The 26,819-nt window shown below is 47.7% G+C and overlaps 1 protein-coding gene across 6 annotated transcripts in view; it reads right to left on the bottom strand.

Annotated features, from left to right (window-relative positions):
* The window catches only part of PTPRT (protein tyrosine phosphatase receptor type T), a 939,599-nt gene extending 933,251 nt beyond the window's left edge, over positions 1 to 6,348 (bottom strand). For all 6 annotated transcript variants that reach the window (XM_031433788.2, XM_031433792.2, XM_064475672.1 and 3 more), the window contains exon 1: positions 6,214 to 6,348. In XM_031433788.2, coding sequence (XP_031289648.2) covers positions 6,214 to 6,301 — 88 coding nt within the window. In that variant the 5' untranslated portion in view covers positions 6,302 to 6,348. The remainder of the gene's footprint in view (positions 1 to 6,213) is intronic.
* Between the last annotated feature and the right edge of the window lie 20,471 nt (positions 6,349 to 26,819).

Genomic DNA, 26,819 nt, shown 5'->3' with positions numbered 1-26,819 from the left:
AGCATCATCGAGCCCAGAATGTTTGAGTTTAATAAACATCTTTTTAAGAGCAGCACATGGACTGCTGGTGCCAGGTTCTTCCAGGGTGTTGATGGAGGCCCCCACAACACACAGTAACGGAGCTGTTTTCTCACCTCTCATCTCTGGAAGCTGTTCATCTTGTTAGGAAACTAAGGGGCCAAACATATGTTGTATCTGCTCCTGAGCAGGAGGGCCTCCACTCTTCTGTTAAACTTCTACACCCTTGGCTTAATGAGGAAGGAAATGAATGAATGGTCGATTCCCTCCCCTTACCAATCCAAACCCTACCAAAACACTCCAGGCACAAAGCATTCACGTCTTCAATTTTAACAGATGTTGCCAAATGAGCACTCAAAAAAGCTGTTTCAATACTCACTATTCAACAATGAACAAAGCCACCTAATTGCTCAGATCCTCGTCAAAACTTGATAGTCTTAAACTTTTCCATTTTTGCCAAACCGATGAGGGGGAAGACACATTAGCTCCGTTGGCTTAATTCACAGTCTAAAGAGCCTAAAAGGGAGGCAGGGGGAACAGCACCCAGGAACAACGCCTTGCAAACACCAAATGCAACAAACTATCTGGGAGACTAGCGAGGCATGAGAAAGAGTGATGCCATTTACTCGGTGCCTGTTTTGTGCCAAGAATTGAGCTTGACAATTTACAGGAGTACGGGAGCCCTCGCCGTACTGGGTTATGGGTGGGCCCCCCTTTGCAGGTGCAGAAAGAAAGGCTGAGAACAGTGAAATAACTTACCAAGTTCACACCACAAGCCCAGAGCTGGGATTTATAGTCACACAACCATCACCACCTTCCAGTTTTCAAATCTTCCCATCCCTCCGAAACATTCTCTCTTGCCCACATCCCTGCTCCCATGCCCAGCCCCAGGCAATGACTGTTCTGCTTTCTGTCTCCATAGATCTGTCCTTTCTGAATATTTCATATAACACATAATCTTTTGCATCTGGCTTCTTTTGCGCAGCTTAATGTTTTTTGAGGTTCATCCATGCTGTAGCATCATGCATCAATAGTTCATTCCTTTTTATGGTTAGTCGTGTTCCGTTGGATGGATTCACCAGTTGATGGGCATCTGGTTTGTTTCCAGCTTCTGGCTCCCACGAATAATGCTGCTCTGAACACTCACATCCGTACCTTTGTGTGGATATGTTTTCCTTTCTGTTGGGTACATTCCTAGAAGCAGAATGACTGGATCCAATGGCAGGTGCACATTTAACTTTTTAAAGAAACTGACAAACTGCTTACCAAAGTGGTGTCGCCATGTTTTTTCACTCCCTCCAGCATCCAGTGGGTCAGCTGAACATTTAAGAGACTGGAAAGACTTTCTATCTGTTCTACTTGTGCACCAGTCAATGTATGTGTGCCAGATGTACTCCAGCCACCAGGCTCCAGGGTGAACAAAAGTGTAAGTCTGTCACACTGGAGACTCACCTCAATTTATTAGTTACCCACCAGTCTGATGGTGGATTTGACAGGCTTCTGAGCAGCCCTCACCTGGGTAAATACCTAGGACGGACAGAGGGAAATAACACTGAAATTTTGAAATAAAACAGGCAAACAGATTATCATTTCTCAGCGGCTCCTCACCTTTTCACCACTCTGCCTTTTTGACATATTAATTCCCATTTTTCACAGTTGACCTCTGGTAGCTCCCTTGGGATCTAAGCCTCGAATCCTCACTGCATCCCTCTGTATCTTTTTTAGAACCTGCAACTCTTACCAACAGGGGACACCTAACTGATAGTATCGTGTTCATTTCGCCCTCTTCCAGGCAAATAAGAGTGTCCAGCAAGACCACATCCAATGCTGACTCCCATCACCCCAACTGCCCACGCTGGCCCACTCGGACACAGCACCCATGAGCCCCACTGTCCCTTTAGCTGCATCTGATAGCTATTAATCCGCAAAAAAAAGAAAAAAAAAAAACCACAGCTTTATTCTTCTCCAAACCAATTTGAATCCATTTTATAAGATTTCACAAGGCACTCTAACTGCTTTCTAATATCTACATGGTGCTGCCTCCTGGCCCCAATTCCGTAATGTGCCTGCAAATGCTATTACATCTGTCAGGCGTGGTTTGTTTTCAATAATCTCATAGCTTTTTTATTTATTGGAATGCCACAGCCCTCTATATGTTTACTTAGTCTTTGCTTGTTTATCGAGCGCACAAAGCATCTTTCCCTCCACTGCCCCTGAGTGTCATGCACCTGACTTCTACGTTAGGTAAGAGATGGAAATGGAGCAGGAGACAGAGCCCTGAGGCAAGGAAGACTCTGTGTGTGTGTGTGTGTGTGTGTGTGTGTGTGTGTGTGTGTGTGTGTGTGTGTGTGTGTGTGTGTGTGTGTGTGTGCGCGGTGGGGGTGACAGGAAGGGAGAGAAGATGTACAGGAACACTTTCCTGTTACAATGTGCGACCACTTGGTTTCTTGCCATTCTCATTTGCAAGGTAAAACATGCTTGGAACTAAACACGCCCCTCTAAACCCTTGAATGGCCACATGTATTAGTGCCACCTGTTTCATTCTAAATCTCTTTGTGAAAGTGGTTGCAGAGAATCAACCACCCCCCTTCAAAAGAAGAAAAGGAGAAAAACTAAAAATCATCACCAAAACTCAGCCATCTAATTTTCAATTCCTAACATCAGTGCCCCCTTGGCCCGTATACAGACCCCAATGCCAGGGAAAGTGAGAGACAAGGCCCCCCTTCAGGATCAAGCAGTACAATGCACTCTGCGTACATCATCTAGTCTAGTCTTCATGAAATCTAGTGAGGCAGCTATAATCATTCTCACCTGACAGATGAAAAGCTGGAAGGTCAATGACTTGCCCAAGCTGGCACAGCTAGAAAGTGGCAGGGGCAGGATTCAAACTGAGGACTTCAGACTTCAAATCTCATCTGCTTTTTGCTAAATCAGGCTGCCTCCCGCGTTCAACTCCTCTGTCCCCCATCACAGTTGCCACAAGACTCTACCATCTCTTCATATCATTAGTAAATATTCATCAAGGAACCCACTGCCTGTATGGCATCGCTCTTGTTTCCACAGCAACACACTGCCAGAGAGTCATGGGAGTATCCCGGGCTCAAAGAATGATGCTGTAATGTCCTGTGATCGTGGTTTTGAAAGGTGACAGTTACACCACTACAGAGAATGCTGCCTCAGCTGGCAGCCTGGAGCCCACAGGAGCTGTGCTGGGGCTAAGCAAGAACGAATTAAGGAGAGGAGAATGGCAGTGGGTTGTAACCCAAGAAGATGGTCAGCTTCCACTAGAAACATGTCTGCAATTGTTGCTGAAATGAATCCAAGCCAGGTTTGCACATGAATTGTTCTTTTATTAGGAAACAAATCAAGCAATCCAGGAGAGAAAGTGAAATCTGACTGTGCTGCTAACAGTTCCCCAGAGGTATCTGGCAATGATTATCGAGTTAAACAATGACATTGCTAACAACTGACAATCGCCAGCGAGTGAGTCCCTTCTAGGATCCATTTTTCGCTCTCAGTGTACGGATGCTGAAACCCACTAGTAAATAAAGTAATTATCCCCTTATCCATTTGTTTAACTGATTCCCTCTTTCCTCATCTCAAATCATGTTTTGCCACACTCTTCGCAAGATGATTTTAAATGCTTTTTAAACTCTTATTCCTTACAAACATCATCCTGGCTCATGAAACACATCTTGAAAGAAGGAAGACGGAAAATGCCTGTTGATGACAAGCTTTTGCCGCTGACTTTTGGACACCGTGACCAACATGTTACAACAAAACATATCATCCCAACTGTATACCGGATGTAAGCTTACAAATCAAAATTGCTTTCGAGACCGGGGGTTCTCAGGTTAAAAGAATATGGAGAGCACACCACTGAGTTTTAAAATGTTATTATTTACCCAAACTTGCCAAAAGTTTTAAATAAGATTCTTTAGAAGAAATCAAACCAGTGTCATATTTATACTAGATCTGGATTCCAACAATGTCTGCGTTTAGAAAGAAAGAAGTCCATTTTAAAAAGTCAACATTTGCAGCATTCCGGCATCTACAAGTGCAGATGTTTGGAACCTGGAAGGATTAATTTAAATGGTCTAGTTAGTATTAACCCAGAAAGGAGAGAATAGATACATGCAGAATATTTCCGCTTTAACAAATGAGGCTTAGAATGCATCAAATCTTCAACACAAGCTAATCTCCCTCGTTTAAGGAGCCCCTGGAACAAAAGCAGACACTCGGGAAGTACAGGATAGAGTAGGTTTGCAGAGGGTACTCAGCTCAGGTAGAATCAAAAGAAACATAGGATGCCGCCAACAGTAGATTTCTTCCCAAACTGTACTCCAGGATTGCTTTTCTTTCCCGTGTGTTCTGAAGAACAAACAAAGAAAAGGTGCTTGCTCCTCACACTTCTCTAAATGTTTTAACAAAAGGCTGCTGAATAAACACATTACTCATTTAAAAATTGAAAAGAAGTTCTATTCTTGAGATGAAAGCAACTGGATTTGCATTTTAACAGTTGTGGGCGAGCGCCACCTGGCGGGAGCACTCGGAACCGGCGTGCTTTTAGCATCGGGCCGCTTTCCCAACCCCGTACAGTTTTACCGCCCGCTACCCAAGAACGCTTTGAGACCCGCGGAGGAATATGTTTGATATTGTTCTCGCCGCCGAATTGTGAGTACTATTAATGTGTGGCGGGCCGATCAGGCCTTGGAGGATAGTAAAACCTAAGTCACGAATGATGCCTGGTCCCCAGGACTGCCCCCAAACACCCTCCTTCCTTCCCAGCCCTAGCACACCTAATGCAGACCCAAAACGAGGAAAACACGAATTGTGCACCATCTTCAGAACGGTGTTGTGGCTGTCCCTCTCTCATTTGCTAAGCCAGACTTTCAGCTGCACACACGTCAAAAGTATCCTACTCGCCTAACTTCCCAGCCACGAAACAGTATGTCCCTTCACAGAAGTCCCATATTCAGTTCCCATTTTGGCCCAAGGAAGACTCCAAGGCATTTCCGATGGAATGTCACTCCAGCCGTTCTTGGCCTAAGCAGCAGCCTGTTTAAAGAGGTTACACTCCCCCATAGCTTCTTTCTCCCTGTTTCTTCCAGGGTGATAATATAATGGGCACCACTGTTACTCATCAATCCAAAATGAGTTTTTTCCCAAGTTCCATTTGCTCATCTCAGCCGCTCCCTGGGATCCTAGCAACCTGCCCTCAGCGCGGTCACACCTGAACTAATGTGCTAGGAAACTTCAAGGTGATTCTGAACTTGGAAGCACACCTGCACCACTCCCTCCCTTCTCTCCTTCCCCCACCGCTTACTCTCTGGGGACTCAAGGCTGGAAACTGCCTCTGGTGGGGTTTGGGGATGTGTAAGACCCCGGATCCTGGTGGCCTCCTGTGCGTGCCAACTTGCCATTAGGAGAATGCCAGGGTAACCCCACACACACACGGGGAACTACCTCTGCTCACCTCCCTCCCGTCAAACCCAAATTCGAGTCCCCCAAACTTTTCAGGAACATACACGCTCACCGGTCAAAGCCACTCCACCCGAAGGGCCTTAACAAGAGGCCCGTTTACTTTGGATAAAAACCACGGGGTCGGGAGGAGGGGCTGCTGTCTCAGTCGTTAACACAAACACCCCCACAGTGCCTTCAGCAGTATGAGATCAAGCTTTAGGGGCGCGTCGTATTTAGAGCAAGTCTGGAGCTGCCTGTATCTCTCGGGAGAAAAGAAAAGCCACCGCCCTGGCAGCCTCGGCCTGCTGGCGACCGGTCCTCCCCACGAAAAGCGCGCGCTGCCCGGGAAGCTGCCGGGGAGAGGGTGATCCACCCCGGGCGTCGATGCCACTTCTCAGCTCGCCGCCCCAAACACTCAAGCGACAGATTCCGACAAGTGGGAGGCAGCGAGCGGAAATATTCGCCACAGACGCGGAAAGTTACTCGAGCCCGGGGGCCCGCAGGAAAGTAAAGCGGGGCACTTCGCCGAACGCGGGCGGCCGAGAGACACCGAGGGCCGGGCCCGCTGGCCCGAGCACGCCAGGACGCGGCGGTCGGCGGCTGCAGGCGGGGACCGGGGCTCTGGCCGGCGGCCCCGCGCCCCCCAGGAGCCCGCACAACTTTCTCCTCCCGGGCCCGGCGGCGGGCTCCTGGACGCGCCGGGGAGGTAGCGGGGACCGGGGGTGCACTCACCTGCGGCGCTCTGCGCCCGGGCGCCGGGCAGAGGAGGCAGCTGCAGCCTCAGGAGCAGGCTGAGGGCGAGTGCGGCGAGGCTAGCCATCCGGGCGGCGGCGTCTCAGCCCCTTCCCGCGGGGGCCGGGGCCGGGACTGGGGCGGGCGCGGGGCGGCCCCGCATCGCCGGCGCGGCGGCAGGCGGTGCGCGCCGCTAGGCTGCAGGAGCCGGCGCGGCTGCGCTCGGAGCCGAGGCGCGGCGCGAACTGAGGCGGGAGGCTGGGCGGGGGCGGGACGCGGGGCGGGGGGCGGTGTCCCCCGAGTCCTAACGCCGCCGCCGCCCGCCCGGCGCTCCGCCTCGGCCTCGCACACACCCTCGCGCGCACGCCCGCGCCTCGCACACGCCCGCGCCTGGCCCACGCGGGCTCCCCGCGCACCCTCACCCGGCTGGCCGGCTCGAGGCCGCTCGCTCGCACAGTCACGCGCCTACACGCATCACCCCCGCGCCCACACGCCCTGCTGGGTCCTCGCTTCTTCGCCCCGCCGCCACGCTCCGTCTGCCCACCAGAGGCGGTCGGGGGAGGAGGGAGAGAGGGAGCAGCCTTTTGAACTCGGAGTGGGAGAACAGGTGAGTGGGGGGACGGGTGGGTGAGGAGGGAAGGAGGGGGCAGACGTCTCAACACGGGATAGGGGGGCCAGGTGAAGAGGGGGAAGGGAGGGGCATCTCCCCTAAACTGGGGCTGGCTTCTGCTCGCCAGGGTCAGTCACGCCCTGAGATGAGAATTTCATCTAAGAGTCGTCACCCCCGCCTCCCACCTCTCTCTCTCTCCTGGGTGCATCGATGATGACTGCGCTGCAATCCCCCGACCACCACCACCTCATCAGCCGCCCAGGCACCCCTCTTATTTACCCACAACTCTCCCCTGTTGCCTCCCCCTAGCGGGAGGGGGCGAAGACTGGGCTTGAGGCATCCCATTCTCTCTCTCTGCTTTCCCCCTTCCCCTTCTCCGGAGACAGCACCCTGTAGCTTTTTCCTTTTTCTTCTCGGTTTGAACAAAGACCTGGTTGGAGCTGAAAGCCTAAAACCATACATAGATCAGAGTTCGAGGTGTCCCTTGCAGCCCACAGGCCGGGACTTTGCTCTCCTGGGAGCAGGGATCTCATGGAGGAAACGAGATGCCACTTGGTCCTGGCTGGAGGCCTGGGCTGTAAAAGCCAGAGGCTGAGCCCCTGGGCAAAGCTCAGAGGATTCCTGCTCTGAACCTGGCCAAAAGCCTCTTTCTGTTTCAGCAAACAGCAACCCCTCAGCCTTTTCCTTGTTGGGACTCCAAGGATTGGACTGGACAGACTATGGGGGACAAATATGAAAGTCAGGCCTGGCTAGGGTTTCCAAAACTGGGGAGCCTAGGGCTCTGGATTAAGCTGTTATGGCAGAGAACACAGTCTCCCTCCACCCTACCCTAGTTCCCACTAGATGGACTGGAACAACTCCCTTGAATGGAGAACTATTAACTCCCCCAACACTTTACTTGTCATCCCAGGCTAATTCTTCTACAGTCTGTCTCCCCCCACCGCCCCCCTCCACCACCTTCAAAAGGTGAAGGGCTTGGACTAGCCTCTTGAACTAGCCAGTGCAGCCCACACAAAAGATTTGCCAGGGAGGTTGTTCAAAGTTCTGCCTCCCAGACCCCTGTCTGGGGAGAGTGGGATTCCACAGGTCTTGGGGGAGGCCCAGGAGTGGGACCTATTACCAACTGTCTCAGAGATTCTAAATCATTGCACAGATATATACAGAGCACTTAACCATGGGCCCTGCTCTGCTCATCTCTGGGGACATAGATGAGTGGCTCTCAGGACAGTTGGGTTAGGAAGATCCCTTCTGCTCAGGGATAAACAGCTGGCTGCTCCCTCCACCAAACCCTCACCTGAGACCTGTCTCAGGCAGAGGAGTTGTTAGGGAGCCTCCCTGGAAAGGTCCAACCCAAGCCCAAGATCTGTGCCTCTGGGCATGGCTGATCCCAGGGGAACAATTTTCTAATACACCAAGGAGCTTCTAAAACTTGTCCTGGTTCCCTCTGGCTCCTATTCATTACCTCTCTCGAACTCTCAAACTTTCTGGAAAAGTGTAAAATAGCAGTTCTCATAGCGTCTTCAGAGTACAAGCCCTCCTACACCCACACTCAAGAGATGCTATATCTCTGCCCTAAAAACTCCCACTGAATAGGGTTCATGTGGCCCCAAGAAGAACCTTCATTGCAAAGGTAACTGAGCTGTGGAACAGGCACCACTAGCCATTTAGATATTAAGTTTAGAAATTCAATCTTCAGTCAGACTAACCACATGTCAAGTGCTCAGTAGCTACACATGGTTAGTGGCTGCCATATTGGACAGCACATTTCTATCAACACAGAAAAGTCTTTAAGACAGCACTGGTCCACATACAGCCCATGGGCCAAGTCTGGCCCACTGCCTGTTTTTTTAAATAAAGTTTTATTGGAACACAGCCATGCTTATTCCTTTGTGTCCTGCCTATGGCTGCTTTTTGCAGAAAGTTCTATTAGTGCTGCTCTCAAGCCAGCAAACTACTGTAATAGGGAACAACCTTTGTATTCTATTACTAGCTAATCACTAAAGGGATGTTGCCTATAAGTTTAAATTATACGTAATAGCCCATCTCTGGGAACCCTGCCTCCCAGGTGATGAGCATTAAGCTAAAATAAATACGTTTGTTTAGCTCACAAGAAACACCAAGACCAGGCCCAGCCGTGAATGCCTGCAGAAAGAAAGAAATTAACACATACCCCACCCCTCAACTCCCCACCACCCACCACCCGGAATCTGACCAGAACCAGGAAATGTTTGACTTTACCCTCTCCCCTTTTAGTATAAAAGCAGCCTGAATTCTACCTGAGGGGAAGATGGTTCTTTGGTTCTAGTTTACTATCTTCTCAGTCTGCTGGCTTTCTGAATAAAGTCTCTGTTCCTTGCCCCAACAACTCGTCTCTCGATTTATTGGCCTGTCATGCAGCAAGCCGTATGAGCTTGAACTCAGTAACACTACCACCTGAGGATTCCTTTGTAAAGTTCTGCTTGTAGGTGCATCAATGTTATTGGATAATGCGTGTTTTTTATATAATAAAATGAGTTATGAGGTTACATTTAAAAAATACTTACAGTTTTTAAGTTGCATTTGAGTTATTTATATTTGCATGTCTCGACAGAAAGCACTAAGGTATATTAATATTTCTGCCATAAAAAACATTCAAATAAGCCACAACCTGCCGCCCCCCCCCATTTTTATAAAGTTTTATTGGAACACAGCCCTGCATATTTCTTTACATATTGCCTGTGGCTACTCTCTGCACTAAAGAGGCAGAATTGAGTCTTTGCGACAGAGATTAGCCCGTATCACTGAAAATACTTAGTGTCCTTATCCTTTACAGAAAACGTCTGCCAGCCCCTTCTCCATAGCCAGTATTAACAGCACAATCTGAAAATCACTGGTGAAAAACTGGTTCTCAAAGTGTGGTCCTTGGACCAGTGGCATCAACATCACCTGGGAACATGTTAGGAATGTGGATTCTCAGGCCTACCCGAAACCCATCTGAATCAGAAATGATGGAGGTGGGGCCCAAGAATGTGTGTTTTACCCAGCCTCCCAGGTGATTCTGATACACACTCAAGGGGAAAAACCACGGATCTAAAACACCTGTGGAGGAGATGCCAGTGAGTGACTGGCACAAAAAGGTGTTAATGGGCTCCGGTGGGGACAGAAGAGTTTGGAAAGATGTCAGAAGAGTGGCTGCCCATCCGCTGCCTGGTCCCTCTGCAGCAGAGCCTTTGACAGCCCTTGGATGAGGCCACACCAGCCAGGACAGGACCTCTCACCAGCCGCCTGTGCTCACGCCCAGGCCCCACTGCCTGCCCAGCCCCGCCCTCCCATAAAGTTGTCAGCACATTTGGAGCTGTCTCCACGCATAAATTCATGGACCAGCTGTCTCTTTTAATCTGGTTGCAAGATGAAACCATTAATAGATGTCAGACACATTGGCAATGATCTCTTCATTAATAATTTCCTTCTTTCTGAGAAAAAAAATTAGTAACAAGCAATCATCAATAATTCAAAAATACAAGTTAACCTTTCTATTAGCAGAGTGGATTTGCACACACTACAGACTCTTTCAGAGCCAGTGGCTCTGGCTTGAATAATGTTTTTTACGGTAGGAATATTAATAGGCATTAATGCTGTCTGTCAAGATACGCAAATATAAATAACTCAAATGCAACTTAGAAACCATGCATATGTTTCGAGTGTAGGCTGATGATCTGACCATTTTGTTCTTTAACAACATACATTATCCCATAACACTGCTGAGTCCAAAAGCAAAACTTTACGAAGGAATCACTCTCAGTTTGAGGCCTCTTGTGCTACACCAATGCTACCACCCAGTAATTTTCTCCCTTGAGTCGGCTCCTCTCTCGAGGGACAGACAGACAGAGCCTGGACACACTTCCAGGTGACTTTCATTTGGATGTTGGTGTGTTCTGTCTGGGTAAGTCTTCTCAATCCCTTCCATCCTTCCTGGTCCTCTTCTTGTGTGATTTTCAGACCCCCAACACCTGGTTCCTCTTCCAGACTATGCTATATTTTGGTAACACCCTTCTTCCAGTTGAGGCTTTGCACCTGCCCACATTCCTTATATCTCCATTTACCACCCAGGTGACCACGAACTAGTCCTGCTCCCTCTCCAGATCTGTTTTTATTCCCACCTGATTGTGCTGAATTCGACTTAAGTGATTTAATGGATATGAGAACACCTAGAACAGGGGCTGGCCCACCCAAGAGATTATTTCGCTTCCTTCCTTTGCTACTTCCAAGTCTTAGATTCACATACCACCCCAGCCTAGACTCCACGCCAGTTACCATAGATATCTGGACGACAACACAGCACAGAGCGCCAGCTGCTTCGTCTTTGAGCCAAACCACCAGCACATGGTCCAGACCACTGGCAGGTCCAGACCACTGGCAGGTAGACCTCAGTGCCTGGGATGCTGGGACAGCATCTTGCTTTGCCTAAGTGTGTTCTTCCAGCCAGCTGTTTCTTTTAATTAAAAAAACCCCACAAAACTAAGTGATATGTGCCAAGCACCCACCACATATGCTTGAGTCTCAAATGTGTGCCCAGCCCCACGCTGAGCAGTAAGGATGCCAAGGTAAGGTGACCTCATCCACAGGAGCCCACAGTCAGACCACGCTGAGGGGTCAGGCCAGCACACTGGGAGCGCTGTGGTGTTAGGGTCAGGGTTTGAATAATGGACGTCAATCATGATTGAGACATGGCCCCAGCCTTTGCTTCTTGCTTCTAGCAAAGCAGTTCTCTGATGAAGCAGGACAAAGGCCACTGTTCTCATGGTGGCCTGGGACCCTGGAGTTGGACACAGGCATTTCAGAGCACGGAGGTCCCCCAGGGCTCTCAGCCCCTCTCCTCAACCCTGACTCCAGACTCCAATTCAGGAGGGTCCCAGGCAGGGATCGACTCACAAGTCTGAGGTGGGCTGAACCTGTTGCTGCTCCGCTTTCCCCCCACAGGGAGCTTAGCTCAAATTTCAGTTCCCTTCTCCCTTCCCTTCTGCTGTCTCATTCCCGCCAAACCCACTCCACGCACGGCCGCCAGAGCAGTTGTTTGACAAGACCATCACCCCACAGTCTTGTCACTCACCAGCTTAAAGCCCTTCTGAAATGCCCACCATAAAATCCATGCCCTTGACAATGACAGAATTCTGTTCACTGCGGTCCAACCCATGAATGCTGCACAAATCAAATTTCAGGCTGGCAAGAGGGCCCTCGGGGGGAGATCCCAGAGCCCAGATGTCCCTGGGCTCCCACAGGGCAGCCAGGTCTGGGTTTCCACTGCAATGACTTTCAGCCCTGCTGCATATTAGAATTACCCAGGGCCTCACCCTCAGCCATTGAGTTATTTGGGTAGGACCCATGCAACCGTATTTTTTTCATCTCTCTAATAATTCCATTAGCAACCACTGCAAAAGGACTCCTAATATGTTGTCTCCCTGTCCCTAGGTGGGTGAGATATGAATCATCTAAGAAATTTGGAACGGTGTTGGAGTGGGGGATGTTGCCCCAAGTTGCCCCAGCCCCTTGCCCACGTCAGGGACTCCCTGCACATAAGGGGAGATGTTCTTGGAGAGGCCATGGTGGCCAAGTGGATAGTACACTTCTCAACATGGGTCTATGGGACATTATCTATTCCAGAACCACTCAGGTGTTCATTAATTTTGCATTGACTGAATCAGAATCCGTAGAGGCTGAGGCTCGGGAGTCTGATTTTTTTTAACTTGCACACCAGTGATTCTCAGGCATATGTAAGTTGGTGAATGGTTGATGCAGTGTCAGGAACAAGGGAAGTTGAGAGGCCCCAGGGACAACTCTGAGCCTCCTGAGGCCAGGTCAGCATCTTGCCCATTTTTGTGTCTCTGACACCTATAAGGGCTTAGAGGGTGAATACTAAGCCTGGAACATGTACACACATTGTATTTCAGGCAAGACTCTTTTACAAATGGCAGACATCTAGCTCAAATAAGCTTATGTGGAAAGAGGATTCCAGTGGCTTATTTAGCTGAGCAATTCATGGGCACCTTCAGGCAAAGCAGGATCCAGGTACTCAACTGCCATCCTCTCTCCCCACTTCCCTCTCCCTCTCTCCCTCTCTCCATCCATATCTCAGTTGTCCTTCTCTCTGGATAGTCAGGGAAATTGGACAATAACAGCTGCATGTATAGTTCTCATGGCTTAGCATCCTCAGTAAAAGAAAAAGAGAGAGAGAGAGACCTTCTGCAACACTGCTGCCAAACTCTAGTGAAGACACTGATTGGCTGATTTGGGTCACATTCCATTTCCTGAAACAATCAATTTGGCCCAGGAAGTGGTGGGGAAGGCAGTACTAGACTTGGCCAGCCTCAGCCGCTGGTCCAGCCCTCCGCATTAGGGGTGGTCACCATAACTGACAGCCCATGAGGACCAAATGGAGGAGGAAGGAGTGTTTCCTCCAAAGGATCTTGGACCATCAAGTAACATCTATCCACCTCTCTTATGAATCAAAATGCTCACAAAGTCCTTTAGTAAGTGGTCTACAGACCAAACCACGAACCCAGGGTCTGCCCTCTACTTAACCTTGTCTGCTCCATCAGACACTACTCGATCCCCCATTCCCACACAGACCCTGTGATTTTTACACAGCCTCCCCTTCCTCTGTACCAAAGCATGAATGTTATCCCTAAAACGTTTCCCAGATACTCCCTGGCCTATGCAGTGGGATAAATACGAGTTCTTCAGTTTCAGAAAACAGCATCTGTTTGAGAACTATGTTACTATAGTATACTGCAGAGAAAGACATTTCCCCCAAAACATTAGCAGCAAACGTCAGCCCTCAGGGTCCCCTTCCCCACTCCTGGAACCGCGCGGGATGGCGGCCGAGGACTCCCAGATGCACCGAGATTGTTCTGTTGGCACGACTGGCCAGACTATGCAAGTTTATTTAAGCCATCCTCACGTCAAATAAAATGTGGCTAGAAAATCATTATTTCTACAAGCTAAAATAAATGCTAATAACTCAAGGCAGAACAAGAGTGAGTTTGTTGAAACGAACGTGAAGAATGGAGGGTACGATCTTGGAATGTAAAACCACAGAAAATACCACCTGGAAACACAGAACTCATCTGTCTTATCTGGAAGCCTGTCTCCAGAGTGGCAAATTTAGGGATGGGTTGGAGGACAGAGTGTGCCCTGTGCCCGGGGGAGGGGACCTGAAGGGCAGGGGGGCCTGAGATTCTCTGTTACCCAAAAAATGCCATTCATCACTGTCCACCGCTAAAGCTTAAAGATGGATAATCTGGGGGATGGTTTGCTTTGGTTTTGTCTGCCCTTCTGAAATGCTTGAACTTACATTTACTGTGAGTCAGACCCACAGCTAAAAGCCTTACATGCATGACCCACCCTACAGTTCTCTTATTATTCCCTGTGTACAGGTGAGGAAACAAAGGCACAAGGAGGTTTGGTGAGTCGGGAAGGATACTGGTTTGAGGTTTCCTTTCCATTGTCTCCCGGACCTTTTAAGATGACGGTAATCATGTCTCCCAACCATAGACCAAGTATATTGGAATGAGCAGGGAACTCCAAGCCCAACCATCTCAAAACACTTTTCATTTTTCAGACATTTCAATAGAGCTTTGCTGATAAACAAAAATAAGTAAGTTCAGTTTACCCAGAAGCCTGATCCCCTGTAATAAGTTCTGGGCTGGATTCTCCCCAGAGCAGGAGAATGTGCCATTATTGTTCAGATTGAGTTTGTTTCTTTGAGGCTTTCCTCTTCAAATTTCTCAGGCCCTACCTACCCCAGGAAGAACTGAGATGTGATGGCGGAAACCACAGAGCCCCCCTCTAAAGCCCCCAGATGGACAAAGCTGAGTGCTCCCCAATGCTCAGCTGGGGATCACGGCTTCTGCTTTGAGAGAATGCACTCTAATTCTTGTTTCCTGCAAGAAGAATATTTAAGGGCCCATGAATGTTTTAAAATATAAATGCATGGAATTTTGCAATCTCTCAATAGTCAGGTTTCTCCACTCTAATAGGTTTCCCCAAAAAATCAAGAATTGACAAATGTTAAATATTTCCTTACGGCTAATAAAGCTTCCCCCTCCTCCTCCTCCTGTAACTTCTAACATGAATTTATTTTCTATTTGAAAGCCAATCTCACTGGTTATTAGATATTCTCCCTGCTGTCACCATCAGTAAATTATTAAACAGCTGACCAAGCTTTGTTTTAAAATGATTCTCTTATGAGGCTCAGTGACATATTTGCCATGAATACTGAATGGCACCACGGTCTCTAAGGACACGGGAATGATTCCTATTTACTACCTTTAGCGAAATGTGTGTGCAATTAGCAGCGAGAACTTGACTTGAATCACAGTTACTAGGGATGCCTGTGGCTCATTTACGTGGCGCTCTCTTGACTCATTACCCTCCTGGCTTGGGGAAGCAGGTTAAGCTTCTAGACTGTGCCACGAAATAGCATGTAGACCTGCCTTTTGTCATGTCTCACCTCCTTTCTTGTCTTGCCACCCCTGAGCCTCAACAGACCTGTAGGGAAGTCTTCCTTATTTAAAGGAGCAACTGGTTCTAAGTGAGCTTCCCTGTGAAGAAAATGAACTTGATGAGGCTAAAATTGCCTACACTGCGTCTCCACTTCCTCATCTATAAAATGGAGATCATAATTCCTACCTCATAGGTTGTTTTTTACCCCTGGAAAAGCTCTTTTTTTTTTAGATTCTAAAATGAAAACCAAGCAATAAATACAGTGGCTGACATATAGTCACCACTCAGGAGCTGGTAATTACTCTTTCCTGTTGACTCCTGCATGAGTTCAGCCTCCAGGTTTTAAGTGACAGAGACCCATCCCAAGTTCATGTAAGCCGAAGAGGATACGCGTTGACTTAACCAATAGTTCAACCAGTAGTTGAACAGTTGAGATCCAACCAGGAAAGCAAACTGCTTCATGTGTTCACAACAGAGGGAAATTCAATTCAGGACATTGGCGATAGAAGTGATGAGGGAACTGAGATCCCAACAAGGGATGGGAAGGTAAGTGAGAAATGCACGGGAGCAAGGAGCTACTCCCAGCCGTTAAGACCGAGGGATTGGAAGCCCAGGGGTGCGGTACTGCATGGAAGCTGGAACCATGACAGATGTGTCCAGGGGAAGATGACACCAAAGAGAATACTTCTTTGCTGCTGGAGAAATCACCCAAAGCAGAAAGGAGAAGAAATCCTGTGTGCCTCCCTTTCCCCTGCCCTTCAGCATTTCCTCAGCGTCTCTCACTGGTCACGCACAGCTGGAAGCCATCAGAAACAGTAGTCTGGGAATAGGTATACCTATTCCTGGGGTATAGCCCAATGGTAAAGAATTTGTTTAGCATGCACGAGGTCCTGGGTTCAATTCCCAGTACCTTTATTGAAATACGTAAGTGAACCTGACCCCAAGGAAAAGAAGTGATAATTTTTAAAAAATAATAATTTTTAAAATTCTTTTAAAAAGAAACAGGAGCTGGGAAAAAAAATCTCCAGATTGTCTGAGCCCAGAGCCTGTGGTCTTAACTACTATAAAATAATGTCTCCCTTATACAGCCTCATGAATCCCCACCTGATTGCACCTGCTTTATTATTTCCTCCCCTGATGTTGTGATTAGTTGCCGTTGGTCATGAGTAATTTAAGGAGCCTTGGCTGGGAAGCTGGTCCTTCTACCACATTAAATTTTCTGGAAATATCCACCTGGTTTCTTTAAAGCACCCTGAATCCAGGATGAATTGTCAGCCTTGGGGAACTTGGATCTGGGGTTCAAAAAAAAAAACCTACTTAAGAGGTAGCACAAAGAAGTGGTGGGGCCTCAGGGAAAGAATGTTCCATCTCAGGGCTCAGCACCAGGTGTTGGCTGGGGCAGGAGGGGCCAGGTAGTAACTCAGGAAAAGCAAGCACCGTCGTTCACTTTGCTCCCACAAGAGTTTACTTATTGAAGGATGGATGTTGAATTTGGAAACCAGGCTCAAAAAAGCCCAAGGGCAGAATTTAGATTGAAGAAGTCAATCCAATATTTTAATTAATGAACATATTTCACAGCAGGTTCTGAAAGCAAAGAGAGAGAGACACTGTATCTTCTTAGGAAATCTAAGAATGAGGGAGGTTCTGTGGCGACGGTGCAGTCAAGAGCTGGTACTATTTATCTTCAAAGGGACTGGCTAACATAACAAGTGCTCCTTCCTCAACTTCTGAATCCCGAAGCCTCAAGTGAAAATCCTTCCCATCTGCTGGAATAGTATTCCAATCTGCGGAATCAGTCACTCGATAAGGCAGTAATTACTGGAGCAATTTTAGCAGATACAAAGGCATTTCTTAATAATTTTAATTATTCAAAAGCCTGATTAATTATCTAGCCCACGGATCAGAGGCCAAAGAGGGATGAAACTGTATGGAAATGGTTACCATGATAGAGGGAGGGGAGGATTCAGCTGCCTTCCAACAGAAAGCTGCTCTCTGTGACCTTGAAGTTACAGTTACAGACCACTGGACTGGACATTAGGTGACTAGAGTTCCAGCCTGTCTCCACCACTGACCACTACATCCTTGGCTAATTCCCTTTCCTTTATCAGGACTCTGTAAGATTAGTGGAGGGAAAAATAGAGGAAATCCAATAGGTGGTCTGTGAACCTCTGTCAAGTACTGACATCCTATAGGTCTTCTGGGACATTTTTTTTAAAGTAGAGATGCCACTGGAATTTCCTCTGGGACAATGAAAATCCAGAGAACGTTCATGAGCATGGAAGGGATTTGATCACATTTGGGATGGTGACAATAGTCAGCCACCTGTGTAAGAGGTAAATTAGTGTGGGGAGAAGCTGATGGTGGGGCAACAGGCAGGTGGTATGTCCCTAAATTAATGTCTGCTTTTAAATGGAAAAAGCTGCCCCCATTCACTGACCATTAGTTGAGCACCTCACATATACCTATGGCCCTTGTGAGGTACTGTGGAGACCCCGGCTCTGCCTTCAGGGAGTTTGCTAGGGCAAGGATGCTTTACTCAGATGGTAGCCCACTGATGGGTCTGTTTGGATGACGAAATCAGGATATTCTGGAAGCAGAGATGTTGTTCACTTTTGCTGCCATGGTGTGTCATGCCTCAAGCATCTGTATAAGCCATCTCTACAGACCCAGTGATGAGACTGTCTCCCCAGGCCTATGCCCTATGTGAGCTTGATGGCTCTTTTCACAGAGTAATTGCCTCATCTCCATCACAGCTCCCAAATGTCACCCCTAGCTTTTGTCCAGGCTTACGTGTTGGAGATCCCATAATGTTTCCCATGTGAGAAATTCCCAGTCAACATTGGGACAGCTGACCAAGACCTTTCAATTGATTCTCTTGGTATTTCCTCCAACAACCCACCATGTGTTCCTTTTTGGCTGCCTCCTAGAACACAGCGCCATGATTAAGAGCATGAGCCCCAGAGCTAGACCATTGGGTTTGAATCCCTGCTTTGTGCTCCCTCGGCTGTGTGACCTTGGACAAGTCACAACCTCTCTGTGCCTTGGTTTTCGTATATTTAAAACAAATTTCTTATTGTAAAGATTAAAGTGAGATATATGCACATAGTAGATGTGATATAAATGATAGATAAATAGCTATGTTACTCTATGTAGTTTTGTTCATTTCTACAGGATTCAGTTACTCCATGTCTAAAATGAGATGCTAATCCTTATGTACTCATGTAACAAATGTTGACTGAGGTCCTGTTAAGCACCAGTCACTGCTGTGGGAGCTGAAGATACCACACAAAATAAGGCAAGGTACCTGTCCTCCTGGAGTTTGCATTCTTGCAGGTGAAGGGGGCAGACAGGAGGACCAAGTAAATGTATGATATGGAAAAAATATAGAAAGCAGATGAGTGTGGTGGTGTGTGTGCTTTTTAAGACACAGTGGTCAGGGAAGTCCTTTCTGATGTGATGACACTTGAGCAGCGACCTGAATCAATGGGGCAAGTGATCTGAAGGCAACAGGTGGATTGAAGTCATGAGGAGCAGCAGGTGTAAAGGGCCAGAGGCAGAACCACGCGTGACATGTAACAGAAGCAGCTATGAGCTCACCATGGCTGGAGAAGAGAAACAGAGACAAGAAAGTGGTGAGTGAGATCCGCAGGTCAGGACAAGGAGAGCATCCTAAGTGTCCTTGGAAGCCATCAAAGGGATTTGAGGGAAGGGTGAGAAGGTCTGACATGTACACAAAGTACCATAATGCAAAGCAGAATGTGATGCTCCGGTTAGAGACACCAAACGTTCAAGCAGTTAGCAGAGAGGGGCTACTACAGACTCAGAGAAGCAAGAAAAGCTTTAAGGAGCTGAGCAGATATTCAATGGGAAGAGGCCAGTATTTCAAAGAACAGGAAGTCTGCAAGAATGATGTTCATGGGATCCACTGGTTGATTTGTTCAGTCATTCACGTATCATTGTCCCCTTTTCGTGCTGCGCCCTGTCCTAGGTGCTAAAGAGACAGCCATGACTAAGATCTAGTCCACTGCCTGTCTTCAGTGAGTTCACAGTGCAGGCTGGGTGTGGGGAAAAGATTAAATGGTGTTAATTCCCTTGAAGCCTCTAAGATTCCGGGCTTATTTGTTACCGCAGCATAAGCATACCTAGGTCGTGACCTCCAGTATCAAATGAGGTGCTGATGACATTCAGCCCTTCTAACAGATAGGCACACAGGCCATGACACCATGGTGCTCCTGATCGAGACAGCTCCATCAGTAAACCCACTTCGCATTTACACAATCATCTTCAAGAAAACCTGTAATGTATTTGGCCACTGTTACAGTACCAAGCCCCTAATAATGGGTCATAATCCCAAAGGAACAAGTGAAAAACAAAAATAAAATCCATCTGAAAACACTAAGTCATCCCAAACTACAGCAGTCTAGCTTCAGTTTTAGTCAGGCTCTTTGAAGAGCGCTTACTTGGTGCAGGGACTTTGCTAAGTGTTGCACAATAATTAACTCATTTCATCTTCAAAGAGTCTGTCCTCACCCCACACCTACCCCTTCAGTCTTACTTCTTCAGTGCGCACTGCCTGACTTCCAGCCACCAGCATGTGCATCTTTGCCTGAGGGCTTTCTCGTCCTGACAGAGCCCACTTTGTAGCCGGCGTGGCGAGCCAGAAGCATCAGGGAATTAACACCACCTCCCTGCGCAAGTGCACGCAGTCCTCGTGAAGATGGTTGGGAGTCGGTGTATCCATACCCCAGCCTCTCCACCCATCAAGTGCATGTTTTGCTCTGAGGTACGTGTTTCACAGTCCCCAAAGCTCCCTGGACTGTCTCAAGTTCCAGTCACCCCCCGGTGCCTTGCTCAGTAACTCACTGCTCCCTGGGTATGCTCATTCCCATCTCCCTGTAACCCTCATCTACCTTCACCTCCCAATTAACTTCTCGTCTTCAATCCATGTCTCAGGGTCTGCTTCTGAGGAACCCAAGATAAGATACAGCCCTAGGAATAAATCCTAAGAGTGCTCATCACAAGGAAAAAAATTTTTTTCTATTTCTTTCATTTTGTGTCTATATGAGATGATGGATATTCACTAAACTTATTATGGTCATCATTTCATGATGTATGTAAGTCATATCATTATGTTGTACACTTTAAATTTATACAGTGTTGTAGGTCAGTTGTATCTCAATAAAACCGAACAACAACAACAACAAAAGATACAGCCCTTAGAGGGAGAGAGGTACCATATTATTATCCTTATTTGGCAGCTGAGAAAACTGAAACAGAGAAGTCGAATAACTTGCCCAAGGTCACAGAGCTGGTAAGCAGCAGATCCTGGCTCAAGCCCAATTACCAGGCTCCAAAATCTGTGCTATTAACCCTGACACTCGGCTGCCTCTGGCTGGGAGAAGAGCCCAAACCAGTGAACACCAGCCTCACTTAATTTGCTCTGTGAGGCTGGCAGGTTGGTGAGCTACAAGGATGCAACTGTAACCTCTTTGGAGATCCAGCATGTAATTCAGGTGTGTGCTTGAGAAGGTATTTGATGTGATTTTCAATGCAGTGGCAGCCACATGGTGTTCCATCACTCAACTCTCTTTGACAGAGAATTGATCTCTCAGGTCGGGAAGCAAACCTCAATTTAGGTAGGATGCACTTGGCGTGTGCCCTCCTGGTAGCACACGGAAGATAAAGCAGAGTCAGTGACGGTTCTTGTCAATGAGTTTGTTATGGCAAGAGGGGCGACGCGAGGCTCTCTGGGCTGAGTGCCGCCGCTGACACTCCAGATGTGCGCCCTTGTTTGTATGATAAACACTTTGCCTGCATCTATTAGCCCTGCCTGTCAATTCCTTGATGTTCCCAAGTCCTCTTTGGAGCCAAGCATCTTCATCCAATAGCACAAAAGCAAAATGAGTACTTACTTGGTTCCCAGGCCATCAACCATTCTTTTTCTCTCAAACTAGATCTCTCTGATTTTTCAATTTTGTTTCGTGTCTGGATGAGTAATTTCAGAACCCGGAGGTTGGTGAAATCTGAGCTTCCTCGCTCAGGATTTCTTGCTCTTCACACAAAAAGAAAAGCCCATTGCAGCAAATTGTCTGTGTGATTCATTTGTTGCAAGCGCGGATGAAAAAGAAAAAAATTTTTTTCTTAAAAGATATCTCAAAGATCCTGGACCATTATGGTAGGAAATAATGCCGGAAATTGAGAAAAGCATGATGCAAAAGTTGAATATTAGATTTATTTTGTCATTAGAAAAGTGCATCCCTTTTTTGCTTTTGGGGTGAAATTTGAGATATAGAGGATGAGAAATTGAGGAATGAAAGATCAGATCAAAACTGCCTCTGCTGGCCTCAAGATGAATGTTTTCAAAATACAAATTTATTTTTCTCATGGCAAGGTTTTCTGTTCTTTATTCATACCTTAAAGAAATTAAAAATCATGTGGCTGGCTTGTTCCTGCTTATCATACAAGCTTTTCATGCTCAACAAACAGAACTACGTTTAAAAGAAAGGGAGGAGGGATGGGGAAAGACATGAAATGGGAGAGGTGGAGGGAGGCAGGGGAGGATAGAAGGAGGGGAAAAAATAGTATATGGAGGACATTCTTTTGATTCCAAACTGGAACCACCTTACTGGCCACCTACAATGAAAATGCAATGGATGGTTACTCAATGCCTCACTTAACTTTGGGCAAATTTAATTTTTTAATGCCTTAATTCCAGAGTGTACCCATTCCATCATCTCAACCACAGAATGGTGGTGACTCCAGCCAAGAAATAGTTTCTCAGTGACTTCATTTAACATGTATACCTTGAGGTTCTCCAGCATGAAGACACATGCCAGATTCTGAGGGGCTAGCTTATGCTGTGTAACAACCATCCCCAAGTCCTAAAGACTGAAACAGCAAAAGCTTATTTCTTGCTTATGCTACCTCTGTTCAACATTGTCCTCACACAGGGACCCAGGCTGAGAGAGGCTCCATCTCTGTCCTCCTGTGATTTGCTTAATCAGGAGAAAGGGATGGGGAGGATTCTGCACTGGCTCTTACAGTTCCCACCTGGAAGGAACACTCATCACTGCTCATCTTTCATTGGCCAAATCAAGTCACATGGTCATGACTTAGTTCAAGGGAGTAGGAAGACATGGTCCCACTATGTCTCCACAAGAGGGGATAACCCAAAATATTTGGTGAACAGTTAATGTCAACCACACATACAACTCTTGATATGGAGAAGCTCATTGTCTTTTAAAGATAGTGGTGGCAAAAAAAATTTTAGCAGTTCCCTAGGAGAGGAACAAACTATATGTCACAAGTTCAAAGAAGGCTGGAGAGCTGTGCCTTTGAAAATGAGCAGGATTTTTACAAGTAAGAAACTGGGCTTTTTTAGGTGTGAAGAGCAGAGGAGAGATGAGAGAGCCAGAACATGAGAGTTATATCGCAGAAAAATAAGTGGATTGTTTGGCCATTAAGTAGAGTGTGCATGTAGGGATTCACAAGCTGTAAGAAAGAGGGGGTGAGATCAGCTTCTGGAAACACTGCACACCAGGCTGGGGATGGTGGATGTCTTTCAGCAGATTGGGCCATCACTCGTGCATTCATTCATTTACTCATTCATTCAATCAACGTGTACAGCTATCTTACTGAGTTCTGAGTATGTAGCTTCAAGGTAATGAAATGGGAAGGATGGGAATGCGTCTGAAAAAGATGTTGAAAGGACTGAAAGAACTGTGTGACTTTAGGAAGGGTGAACTCATGAGGCTAAAGGTGACCCTGGAGGTAGAGAACACGGGAAGAGTGGGAGTAGGGACGGGGCAGCCTAGGGGCCACAGGATGAGCTGGGTTTGAGACATGCTGGGTCTGAGGTGCCAAAGAGCCATGCAGGTGTGGTGCCCACCTAGACACACTTCAGTTCAGTCATAAAAACACGTGGGGAGCCCTCTAGTGGACACTCTTGGAGCGTGGCCTAAACTTCTCAGCCCTGTTAACGGCATCTATAGGACTCTGCCCTGGGGTCTCTGGGGCCTCATCTTTTGGCCTTTGTCTCTGATGGCCCATATCTGTGACTGTAGAAGACCAGCTGTGGGCTCCTGGAGCCCCTCTGCATGCACATGCACACAGACATGGACTTATCCGGGTGTTCATGTCTCCCTGGAGACATTACTGGCTGGTACAGGAAAGGAAAAGCCCAGCTTCCAGGACAACTGCTGAGGCTTGACTTCCACTCCATAGTTCCCTACAGATCAGGTGGAATGCTCCCCTACATGGACTTTGGCCTGAAATCACATCTTTAGCCCTTCCCTGGCCCCCTTCCAATTACTGGTTTCTCCTGGGAGCAGTTCCTTAAGAAATCACTTGCAAACAAGTCCCCATCTCAGAGTCTGCTTCTGGGAAATCCAACCTACATCCAGCACCTGCAGTGTGCCAGGCAGACCCGGAGAATAAGACACAGCCTGGGTTTTCAGGGAGCCCACTGTCTGGTGGAGAGACAGATGCCTGCACTGATGATTTCAGTGCAGTAAGATGTGGTAAGAGAGAGATGCTGGGAGGTAAGGGGGAAGCATAAAAATAAGGGAGGCAGGGAATGCTCCCTGGAGGAGGTGATCCTAGGAATGGATGCCACAGGATGAATGAGATTTTGCTAAAGGGAAGGTATAGAAGGGCAATACAGGCAGAGGAAACAGTAGAAGTCAGCCTGCATAAAAAGTATGGGAAACGGGGCATGGGAAACTCCAAGGAGTCTTCTATGGCTGGAGCATAAATGGCAAAAGAGAGGTGGTGGGCAGAGCACAGATGACGTGGGGGCCATGGGAGCCATCTGTAGGGTAGGATTTAAGCAGGAGGAGCAGGTCTGACCCATGAGGAAGTGTCATCAACAAAGGACACGTGGTCTTTAACCTGTACTCCAGCCCCCAGTGGTCTCCTAGGTCAGCGCTTGAAACAGAGCAGTGCCTTCCTAGGGTCAGGCTCCACCGTGTCCCTTGCCTCTTTGTAGAGAAGCTTTAGCCCTCCCAGGCCTTCCCCGAGTTCCCAAGAGCAAATCTAATCAGAGAAGTGGGAAAATGCAGAAACAAAGGAAAGTAGTCAAGCAAGACAAAATAATAATAGTTTAGCCATAAAACAAAGTCAAGGACCTTTATTGTCTCCTTAAGGGCTACAGATAATACCCTGAGCCATAACCTTGAGGAGTTTTGCAGAGACTAAAACCCCCACCAGGTGAAAGATGCTGACTGCTGACCACCAGCACGTAGACCCCAGACCCACTGGAACCAGAATGTTGATGGTGTTAACTCCTAAGTACCACCAGGTGTTTCACCACCAAAAAAATCAGAAGAATGTCCATGAGCTGATTAGGCACCCTGCAACCTTCTCCCTCACCTTGACTGTAAAAACCCCTCCCCAAAGGTAATCAGGGACTTTAGGTCTTTTGAGAATGAGCTGCTCATTCTCCTTGCTTGGCCCCACACTGTGCCTTGACCTTGCAATAATGCTAGACTCTCCTTCACCACAAGCTGGTGTCAGTAGATTGGTTTTACTGTGTGCAGGCGAATGGACCCAAGTGTGGTTCGGACTCACCAAGCCTGAGTCCCTATCCCAGGGGCACTTAACAGCATCCATGAAGTTCCTCTCATCAGTTGATACTGTGCCCAACAACCCAGGCCTCCAGGGACTGAATAAAGGATAAGCAGAAACTAACTACCCGGCACTTGTCTGGGAAATTTTCTTTCAGTTGGGGTCCTCCCAAGAGCAGACTCTGAGACAAGGATTTGAGCAGCTGGAATTTATTTGGGAGGTGCAAGAAAATACCAGTAGAGGAGTGGGGAAGTGAGGCAGGGAAGGCAGCCAATATAGGGCATGTTATCAAGCACATTACCACTGTGGGTGCCTGGAGCCAGATTCCAGGGTTGCTCAGGAAATGGTAAAGCACATGCTGGAGTTTTCCTACACCAGAGATAGGGGAGCTGGGATATTGGTACCCCAACACCCATCGATCTCAGCTTGAGGGCTGCTCCCGGGGAGTGTGAATTCCCTGGAAGGCAGCCACATGTTGCTGGCAACGAAATGCAGACACAGGCAGTTGGAAGTCAGGCCACTATGCCTCGAAGCAGTAAGGGCGAGGGGATCTGAGCATCACACTACCGTGAGCACTACATTGTAGCTTCACGTTCTCCCTTCCCAGATGTGGAGGACAAACACCACTAAGGCTCTGAAGGTTGGAAGAAGAGTCAGAAAGGGAATCGCCAATCATAAGGAAGGAGGTGCCTATATCAATCCAGAAACCATTCAAGCTTCATTGTCCCTAACTTATTTGGGGCCAGCGTGTCTGCCAACTGGCACAGATTCATTTCCTCACCCCATAAAGCAAGCGAGCAAAGGAGAAAGCTAACTCATAATAACGCTTCTCCAAAGTCGAAGAGTAATTTGACTTTGGGTTTATAAAGAATCTGATTCTTTTCACCTGGAAACACTAGTGTGACTTTGCTTTTAATACACCACATTCTATGAAAGCAGAGATGTGTGGACATTTTTGAATGCCACAGCCATAAGGAAACAGAGTTGTTATATATATGTTTTTAAGTCCAATGGTTTGCAATCTGCTCTGGGGCCTAGGACCTCTGCAGAGCAGGTCTCAGGAGGTAAGGAAGCAGGGAGGAAGAGTGTTTTCTGCCCTGAGACCCTATCTTAGGGTCAGCCCAGAAGTTGACCTTGAGACAAGGATTTAAGTGCAAGTGGTATATTTGCAAAGTGATCCCAGGAATCACCAGTAGGAGAGTAAGCAAGTGCAGAAGGGGAAAAAGGCAGCCAGGAAGGGGTGTGCGAGCAATGTGGGTGCCACTGTGGGCCCCCAGAGCTTGTGGCTCCCAGGGAACTCTGGGAGCCAGTCTAGATCATAAGCCCCAGGCTGGCCCACCTGAGGGTATGAATACCCCAGCTCCTATCAGTCATTGGCTGTGTGCTGCTTGTGAGGGATGTTAATTCCCCAGTACTTCCAGCCTGCTAAGTAGGTGGCAAAATAATCTCTGGCAGCCAGAGAAAGACCTTGGGGGGTAAAAAAAAGGACATGCTGACAGTTGGAATTCAGTGGAATGAACTGAAAATTTAAGAGCAAGGGACTGTGGAGGAGGCATCAATAGTGTGGGATACAGCCCCCTACCCTTACTCCTTTGAGAAGAGAGGCTTAACTCTTATCTGGGTGTTGGGTTAACATGCTCTAATATGCAAGAGACATGCAAAAAACATCTTAAGACCTCTGGTCTGATCCAATGCACACATTTTACAAGCAAGGACACAGAGGCCCAGGAAAGGGAGCCTGGGCTCCCTGTAGCAGAGCAGGGACAGGAACTGGGGTCTCCTGAGCCACAGACCAGGCCTCTTGCCACACTGCATTCATTTCAGCCAAAGCCTATTTTTGCTGCTATTCATTTTTTCCAATTCCGTTTCTTCACGTTATCCTTGCTTTCCACGAACACCCTTGTGACCTCAGCTGACTGTTTCTCAGCCTCAACCACTCTGAGACCCCCAA

Source organism: Camelus dromedarius, chromosome 18 (assembly GCF_036321535.1).
Source record: "Camelus dromedarius isolate mCamDro1 chromosome 18, mCamDro1.pat, whole genome shotgun sequence".
NCBI classification, from domain to species: Eukaryota; Metazoa; Chordata; class Mammalia; order Artiodactyla; family Camelidae; genus Camelus; species Camelus dromedarius.
This window is presented reverse-complemented; position numbering and strand designations above follow the sequence as displayed.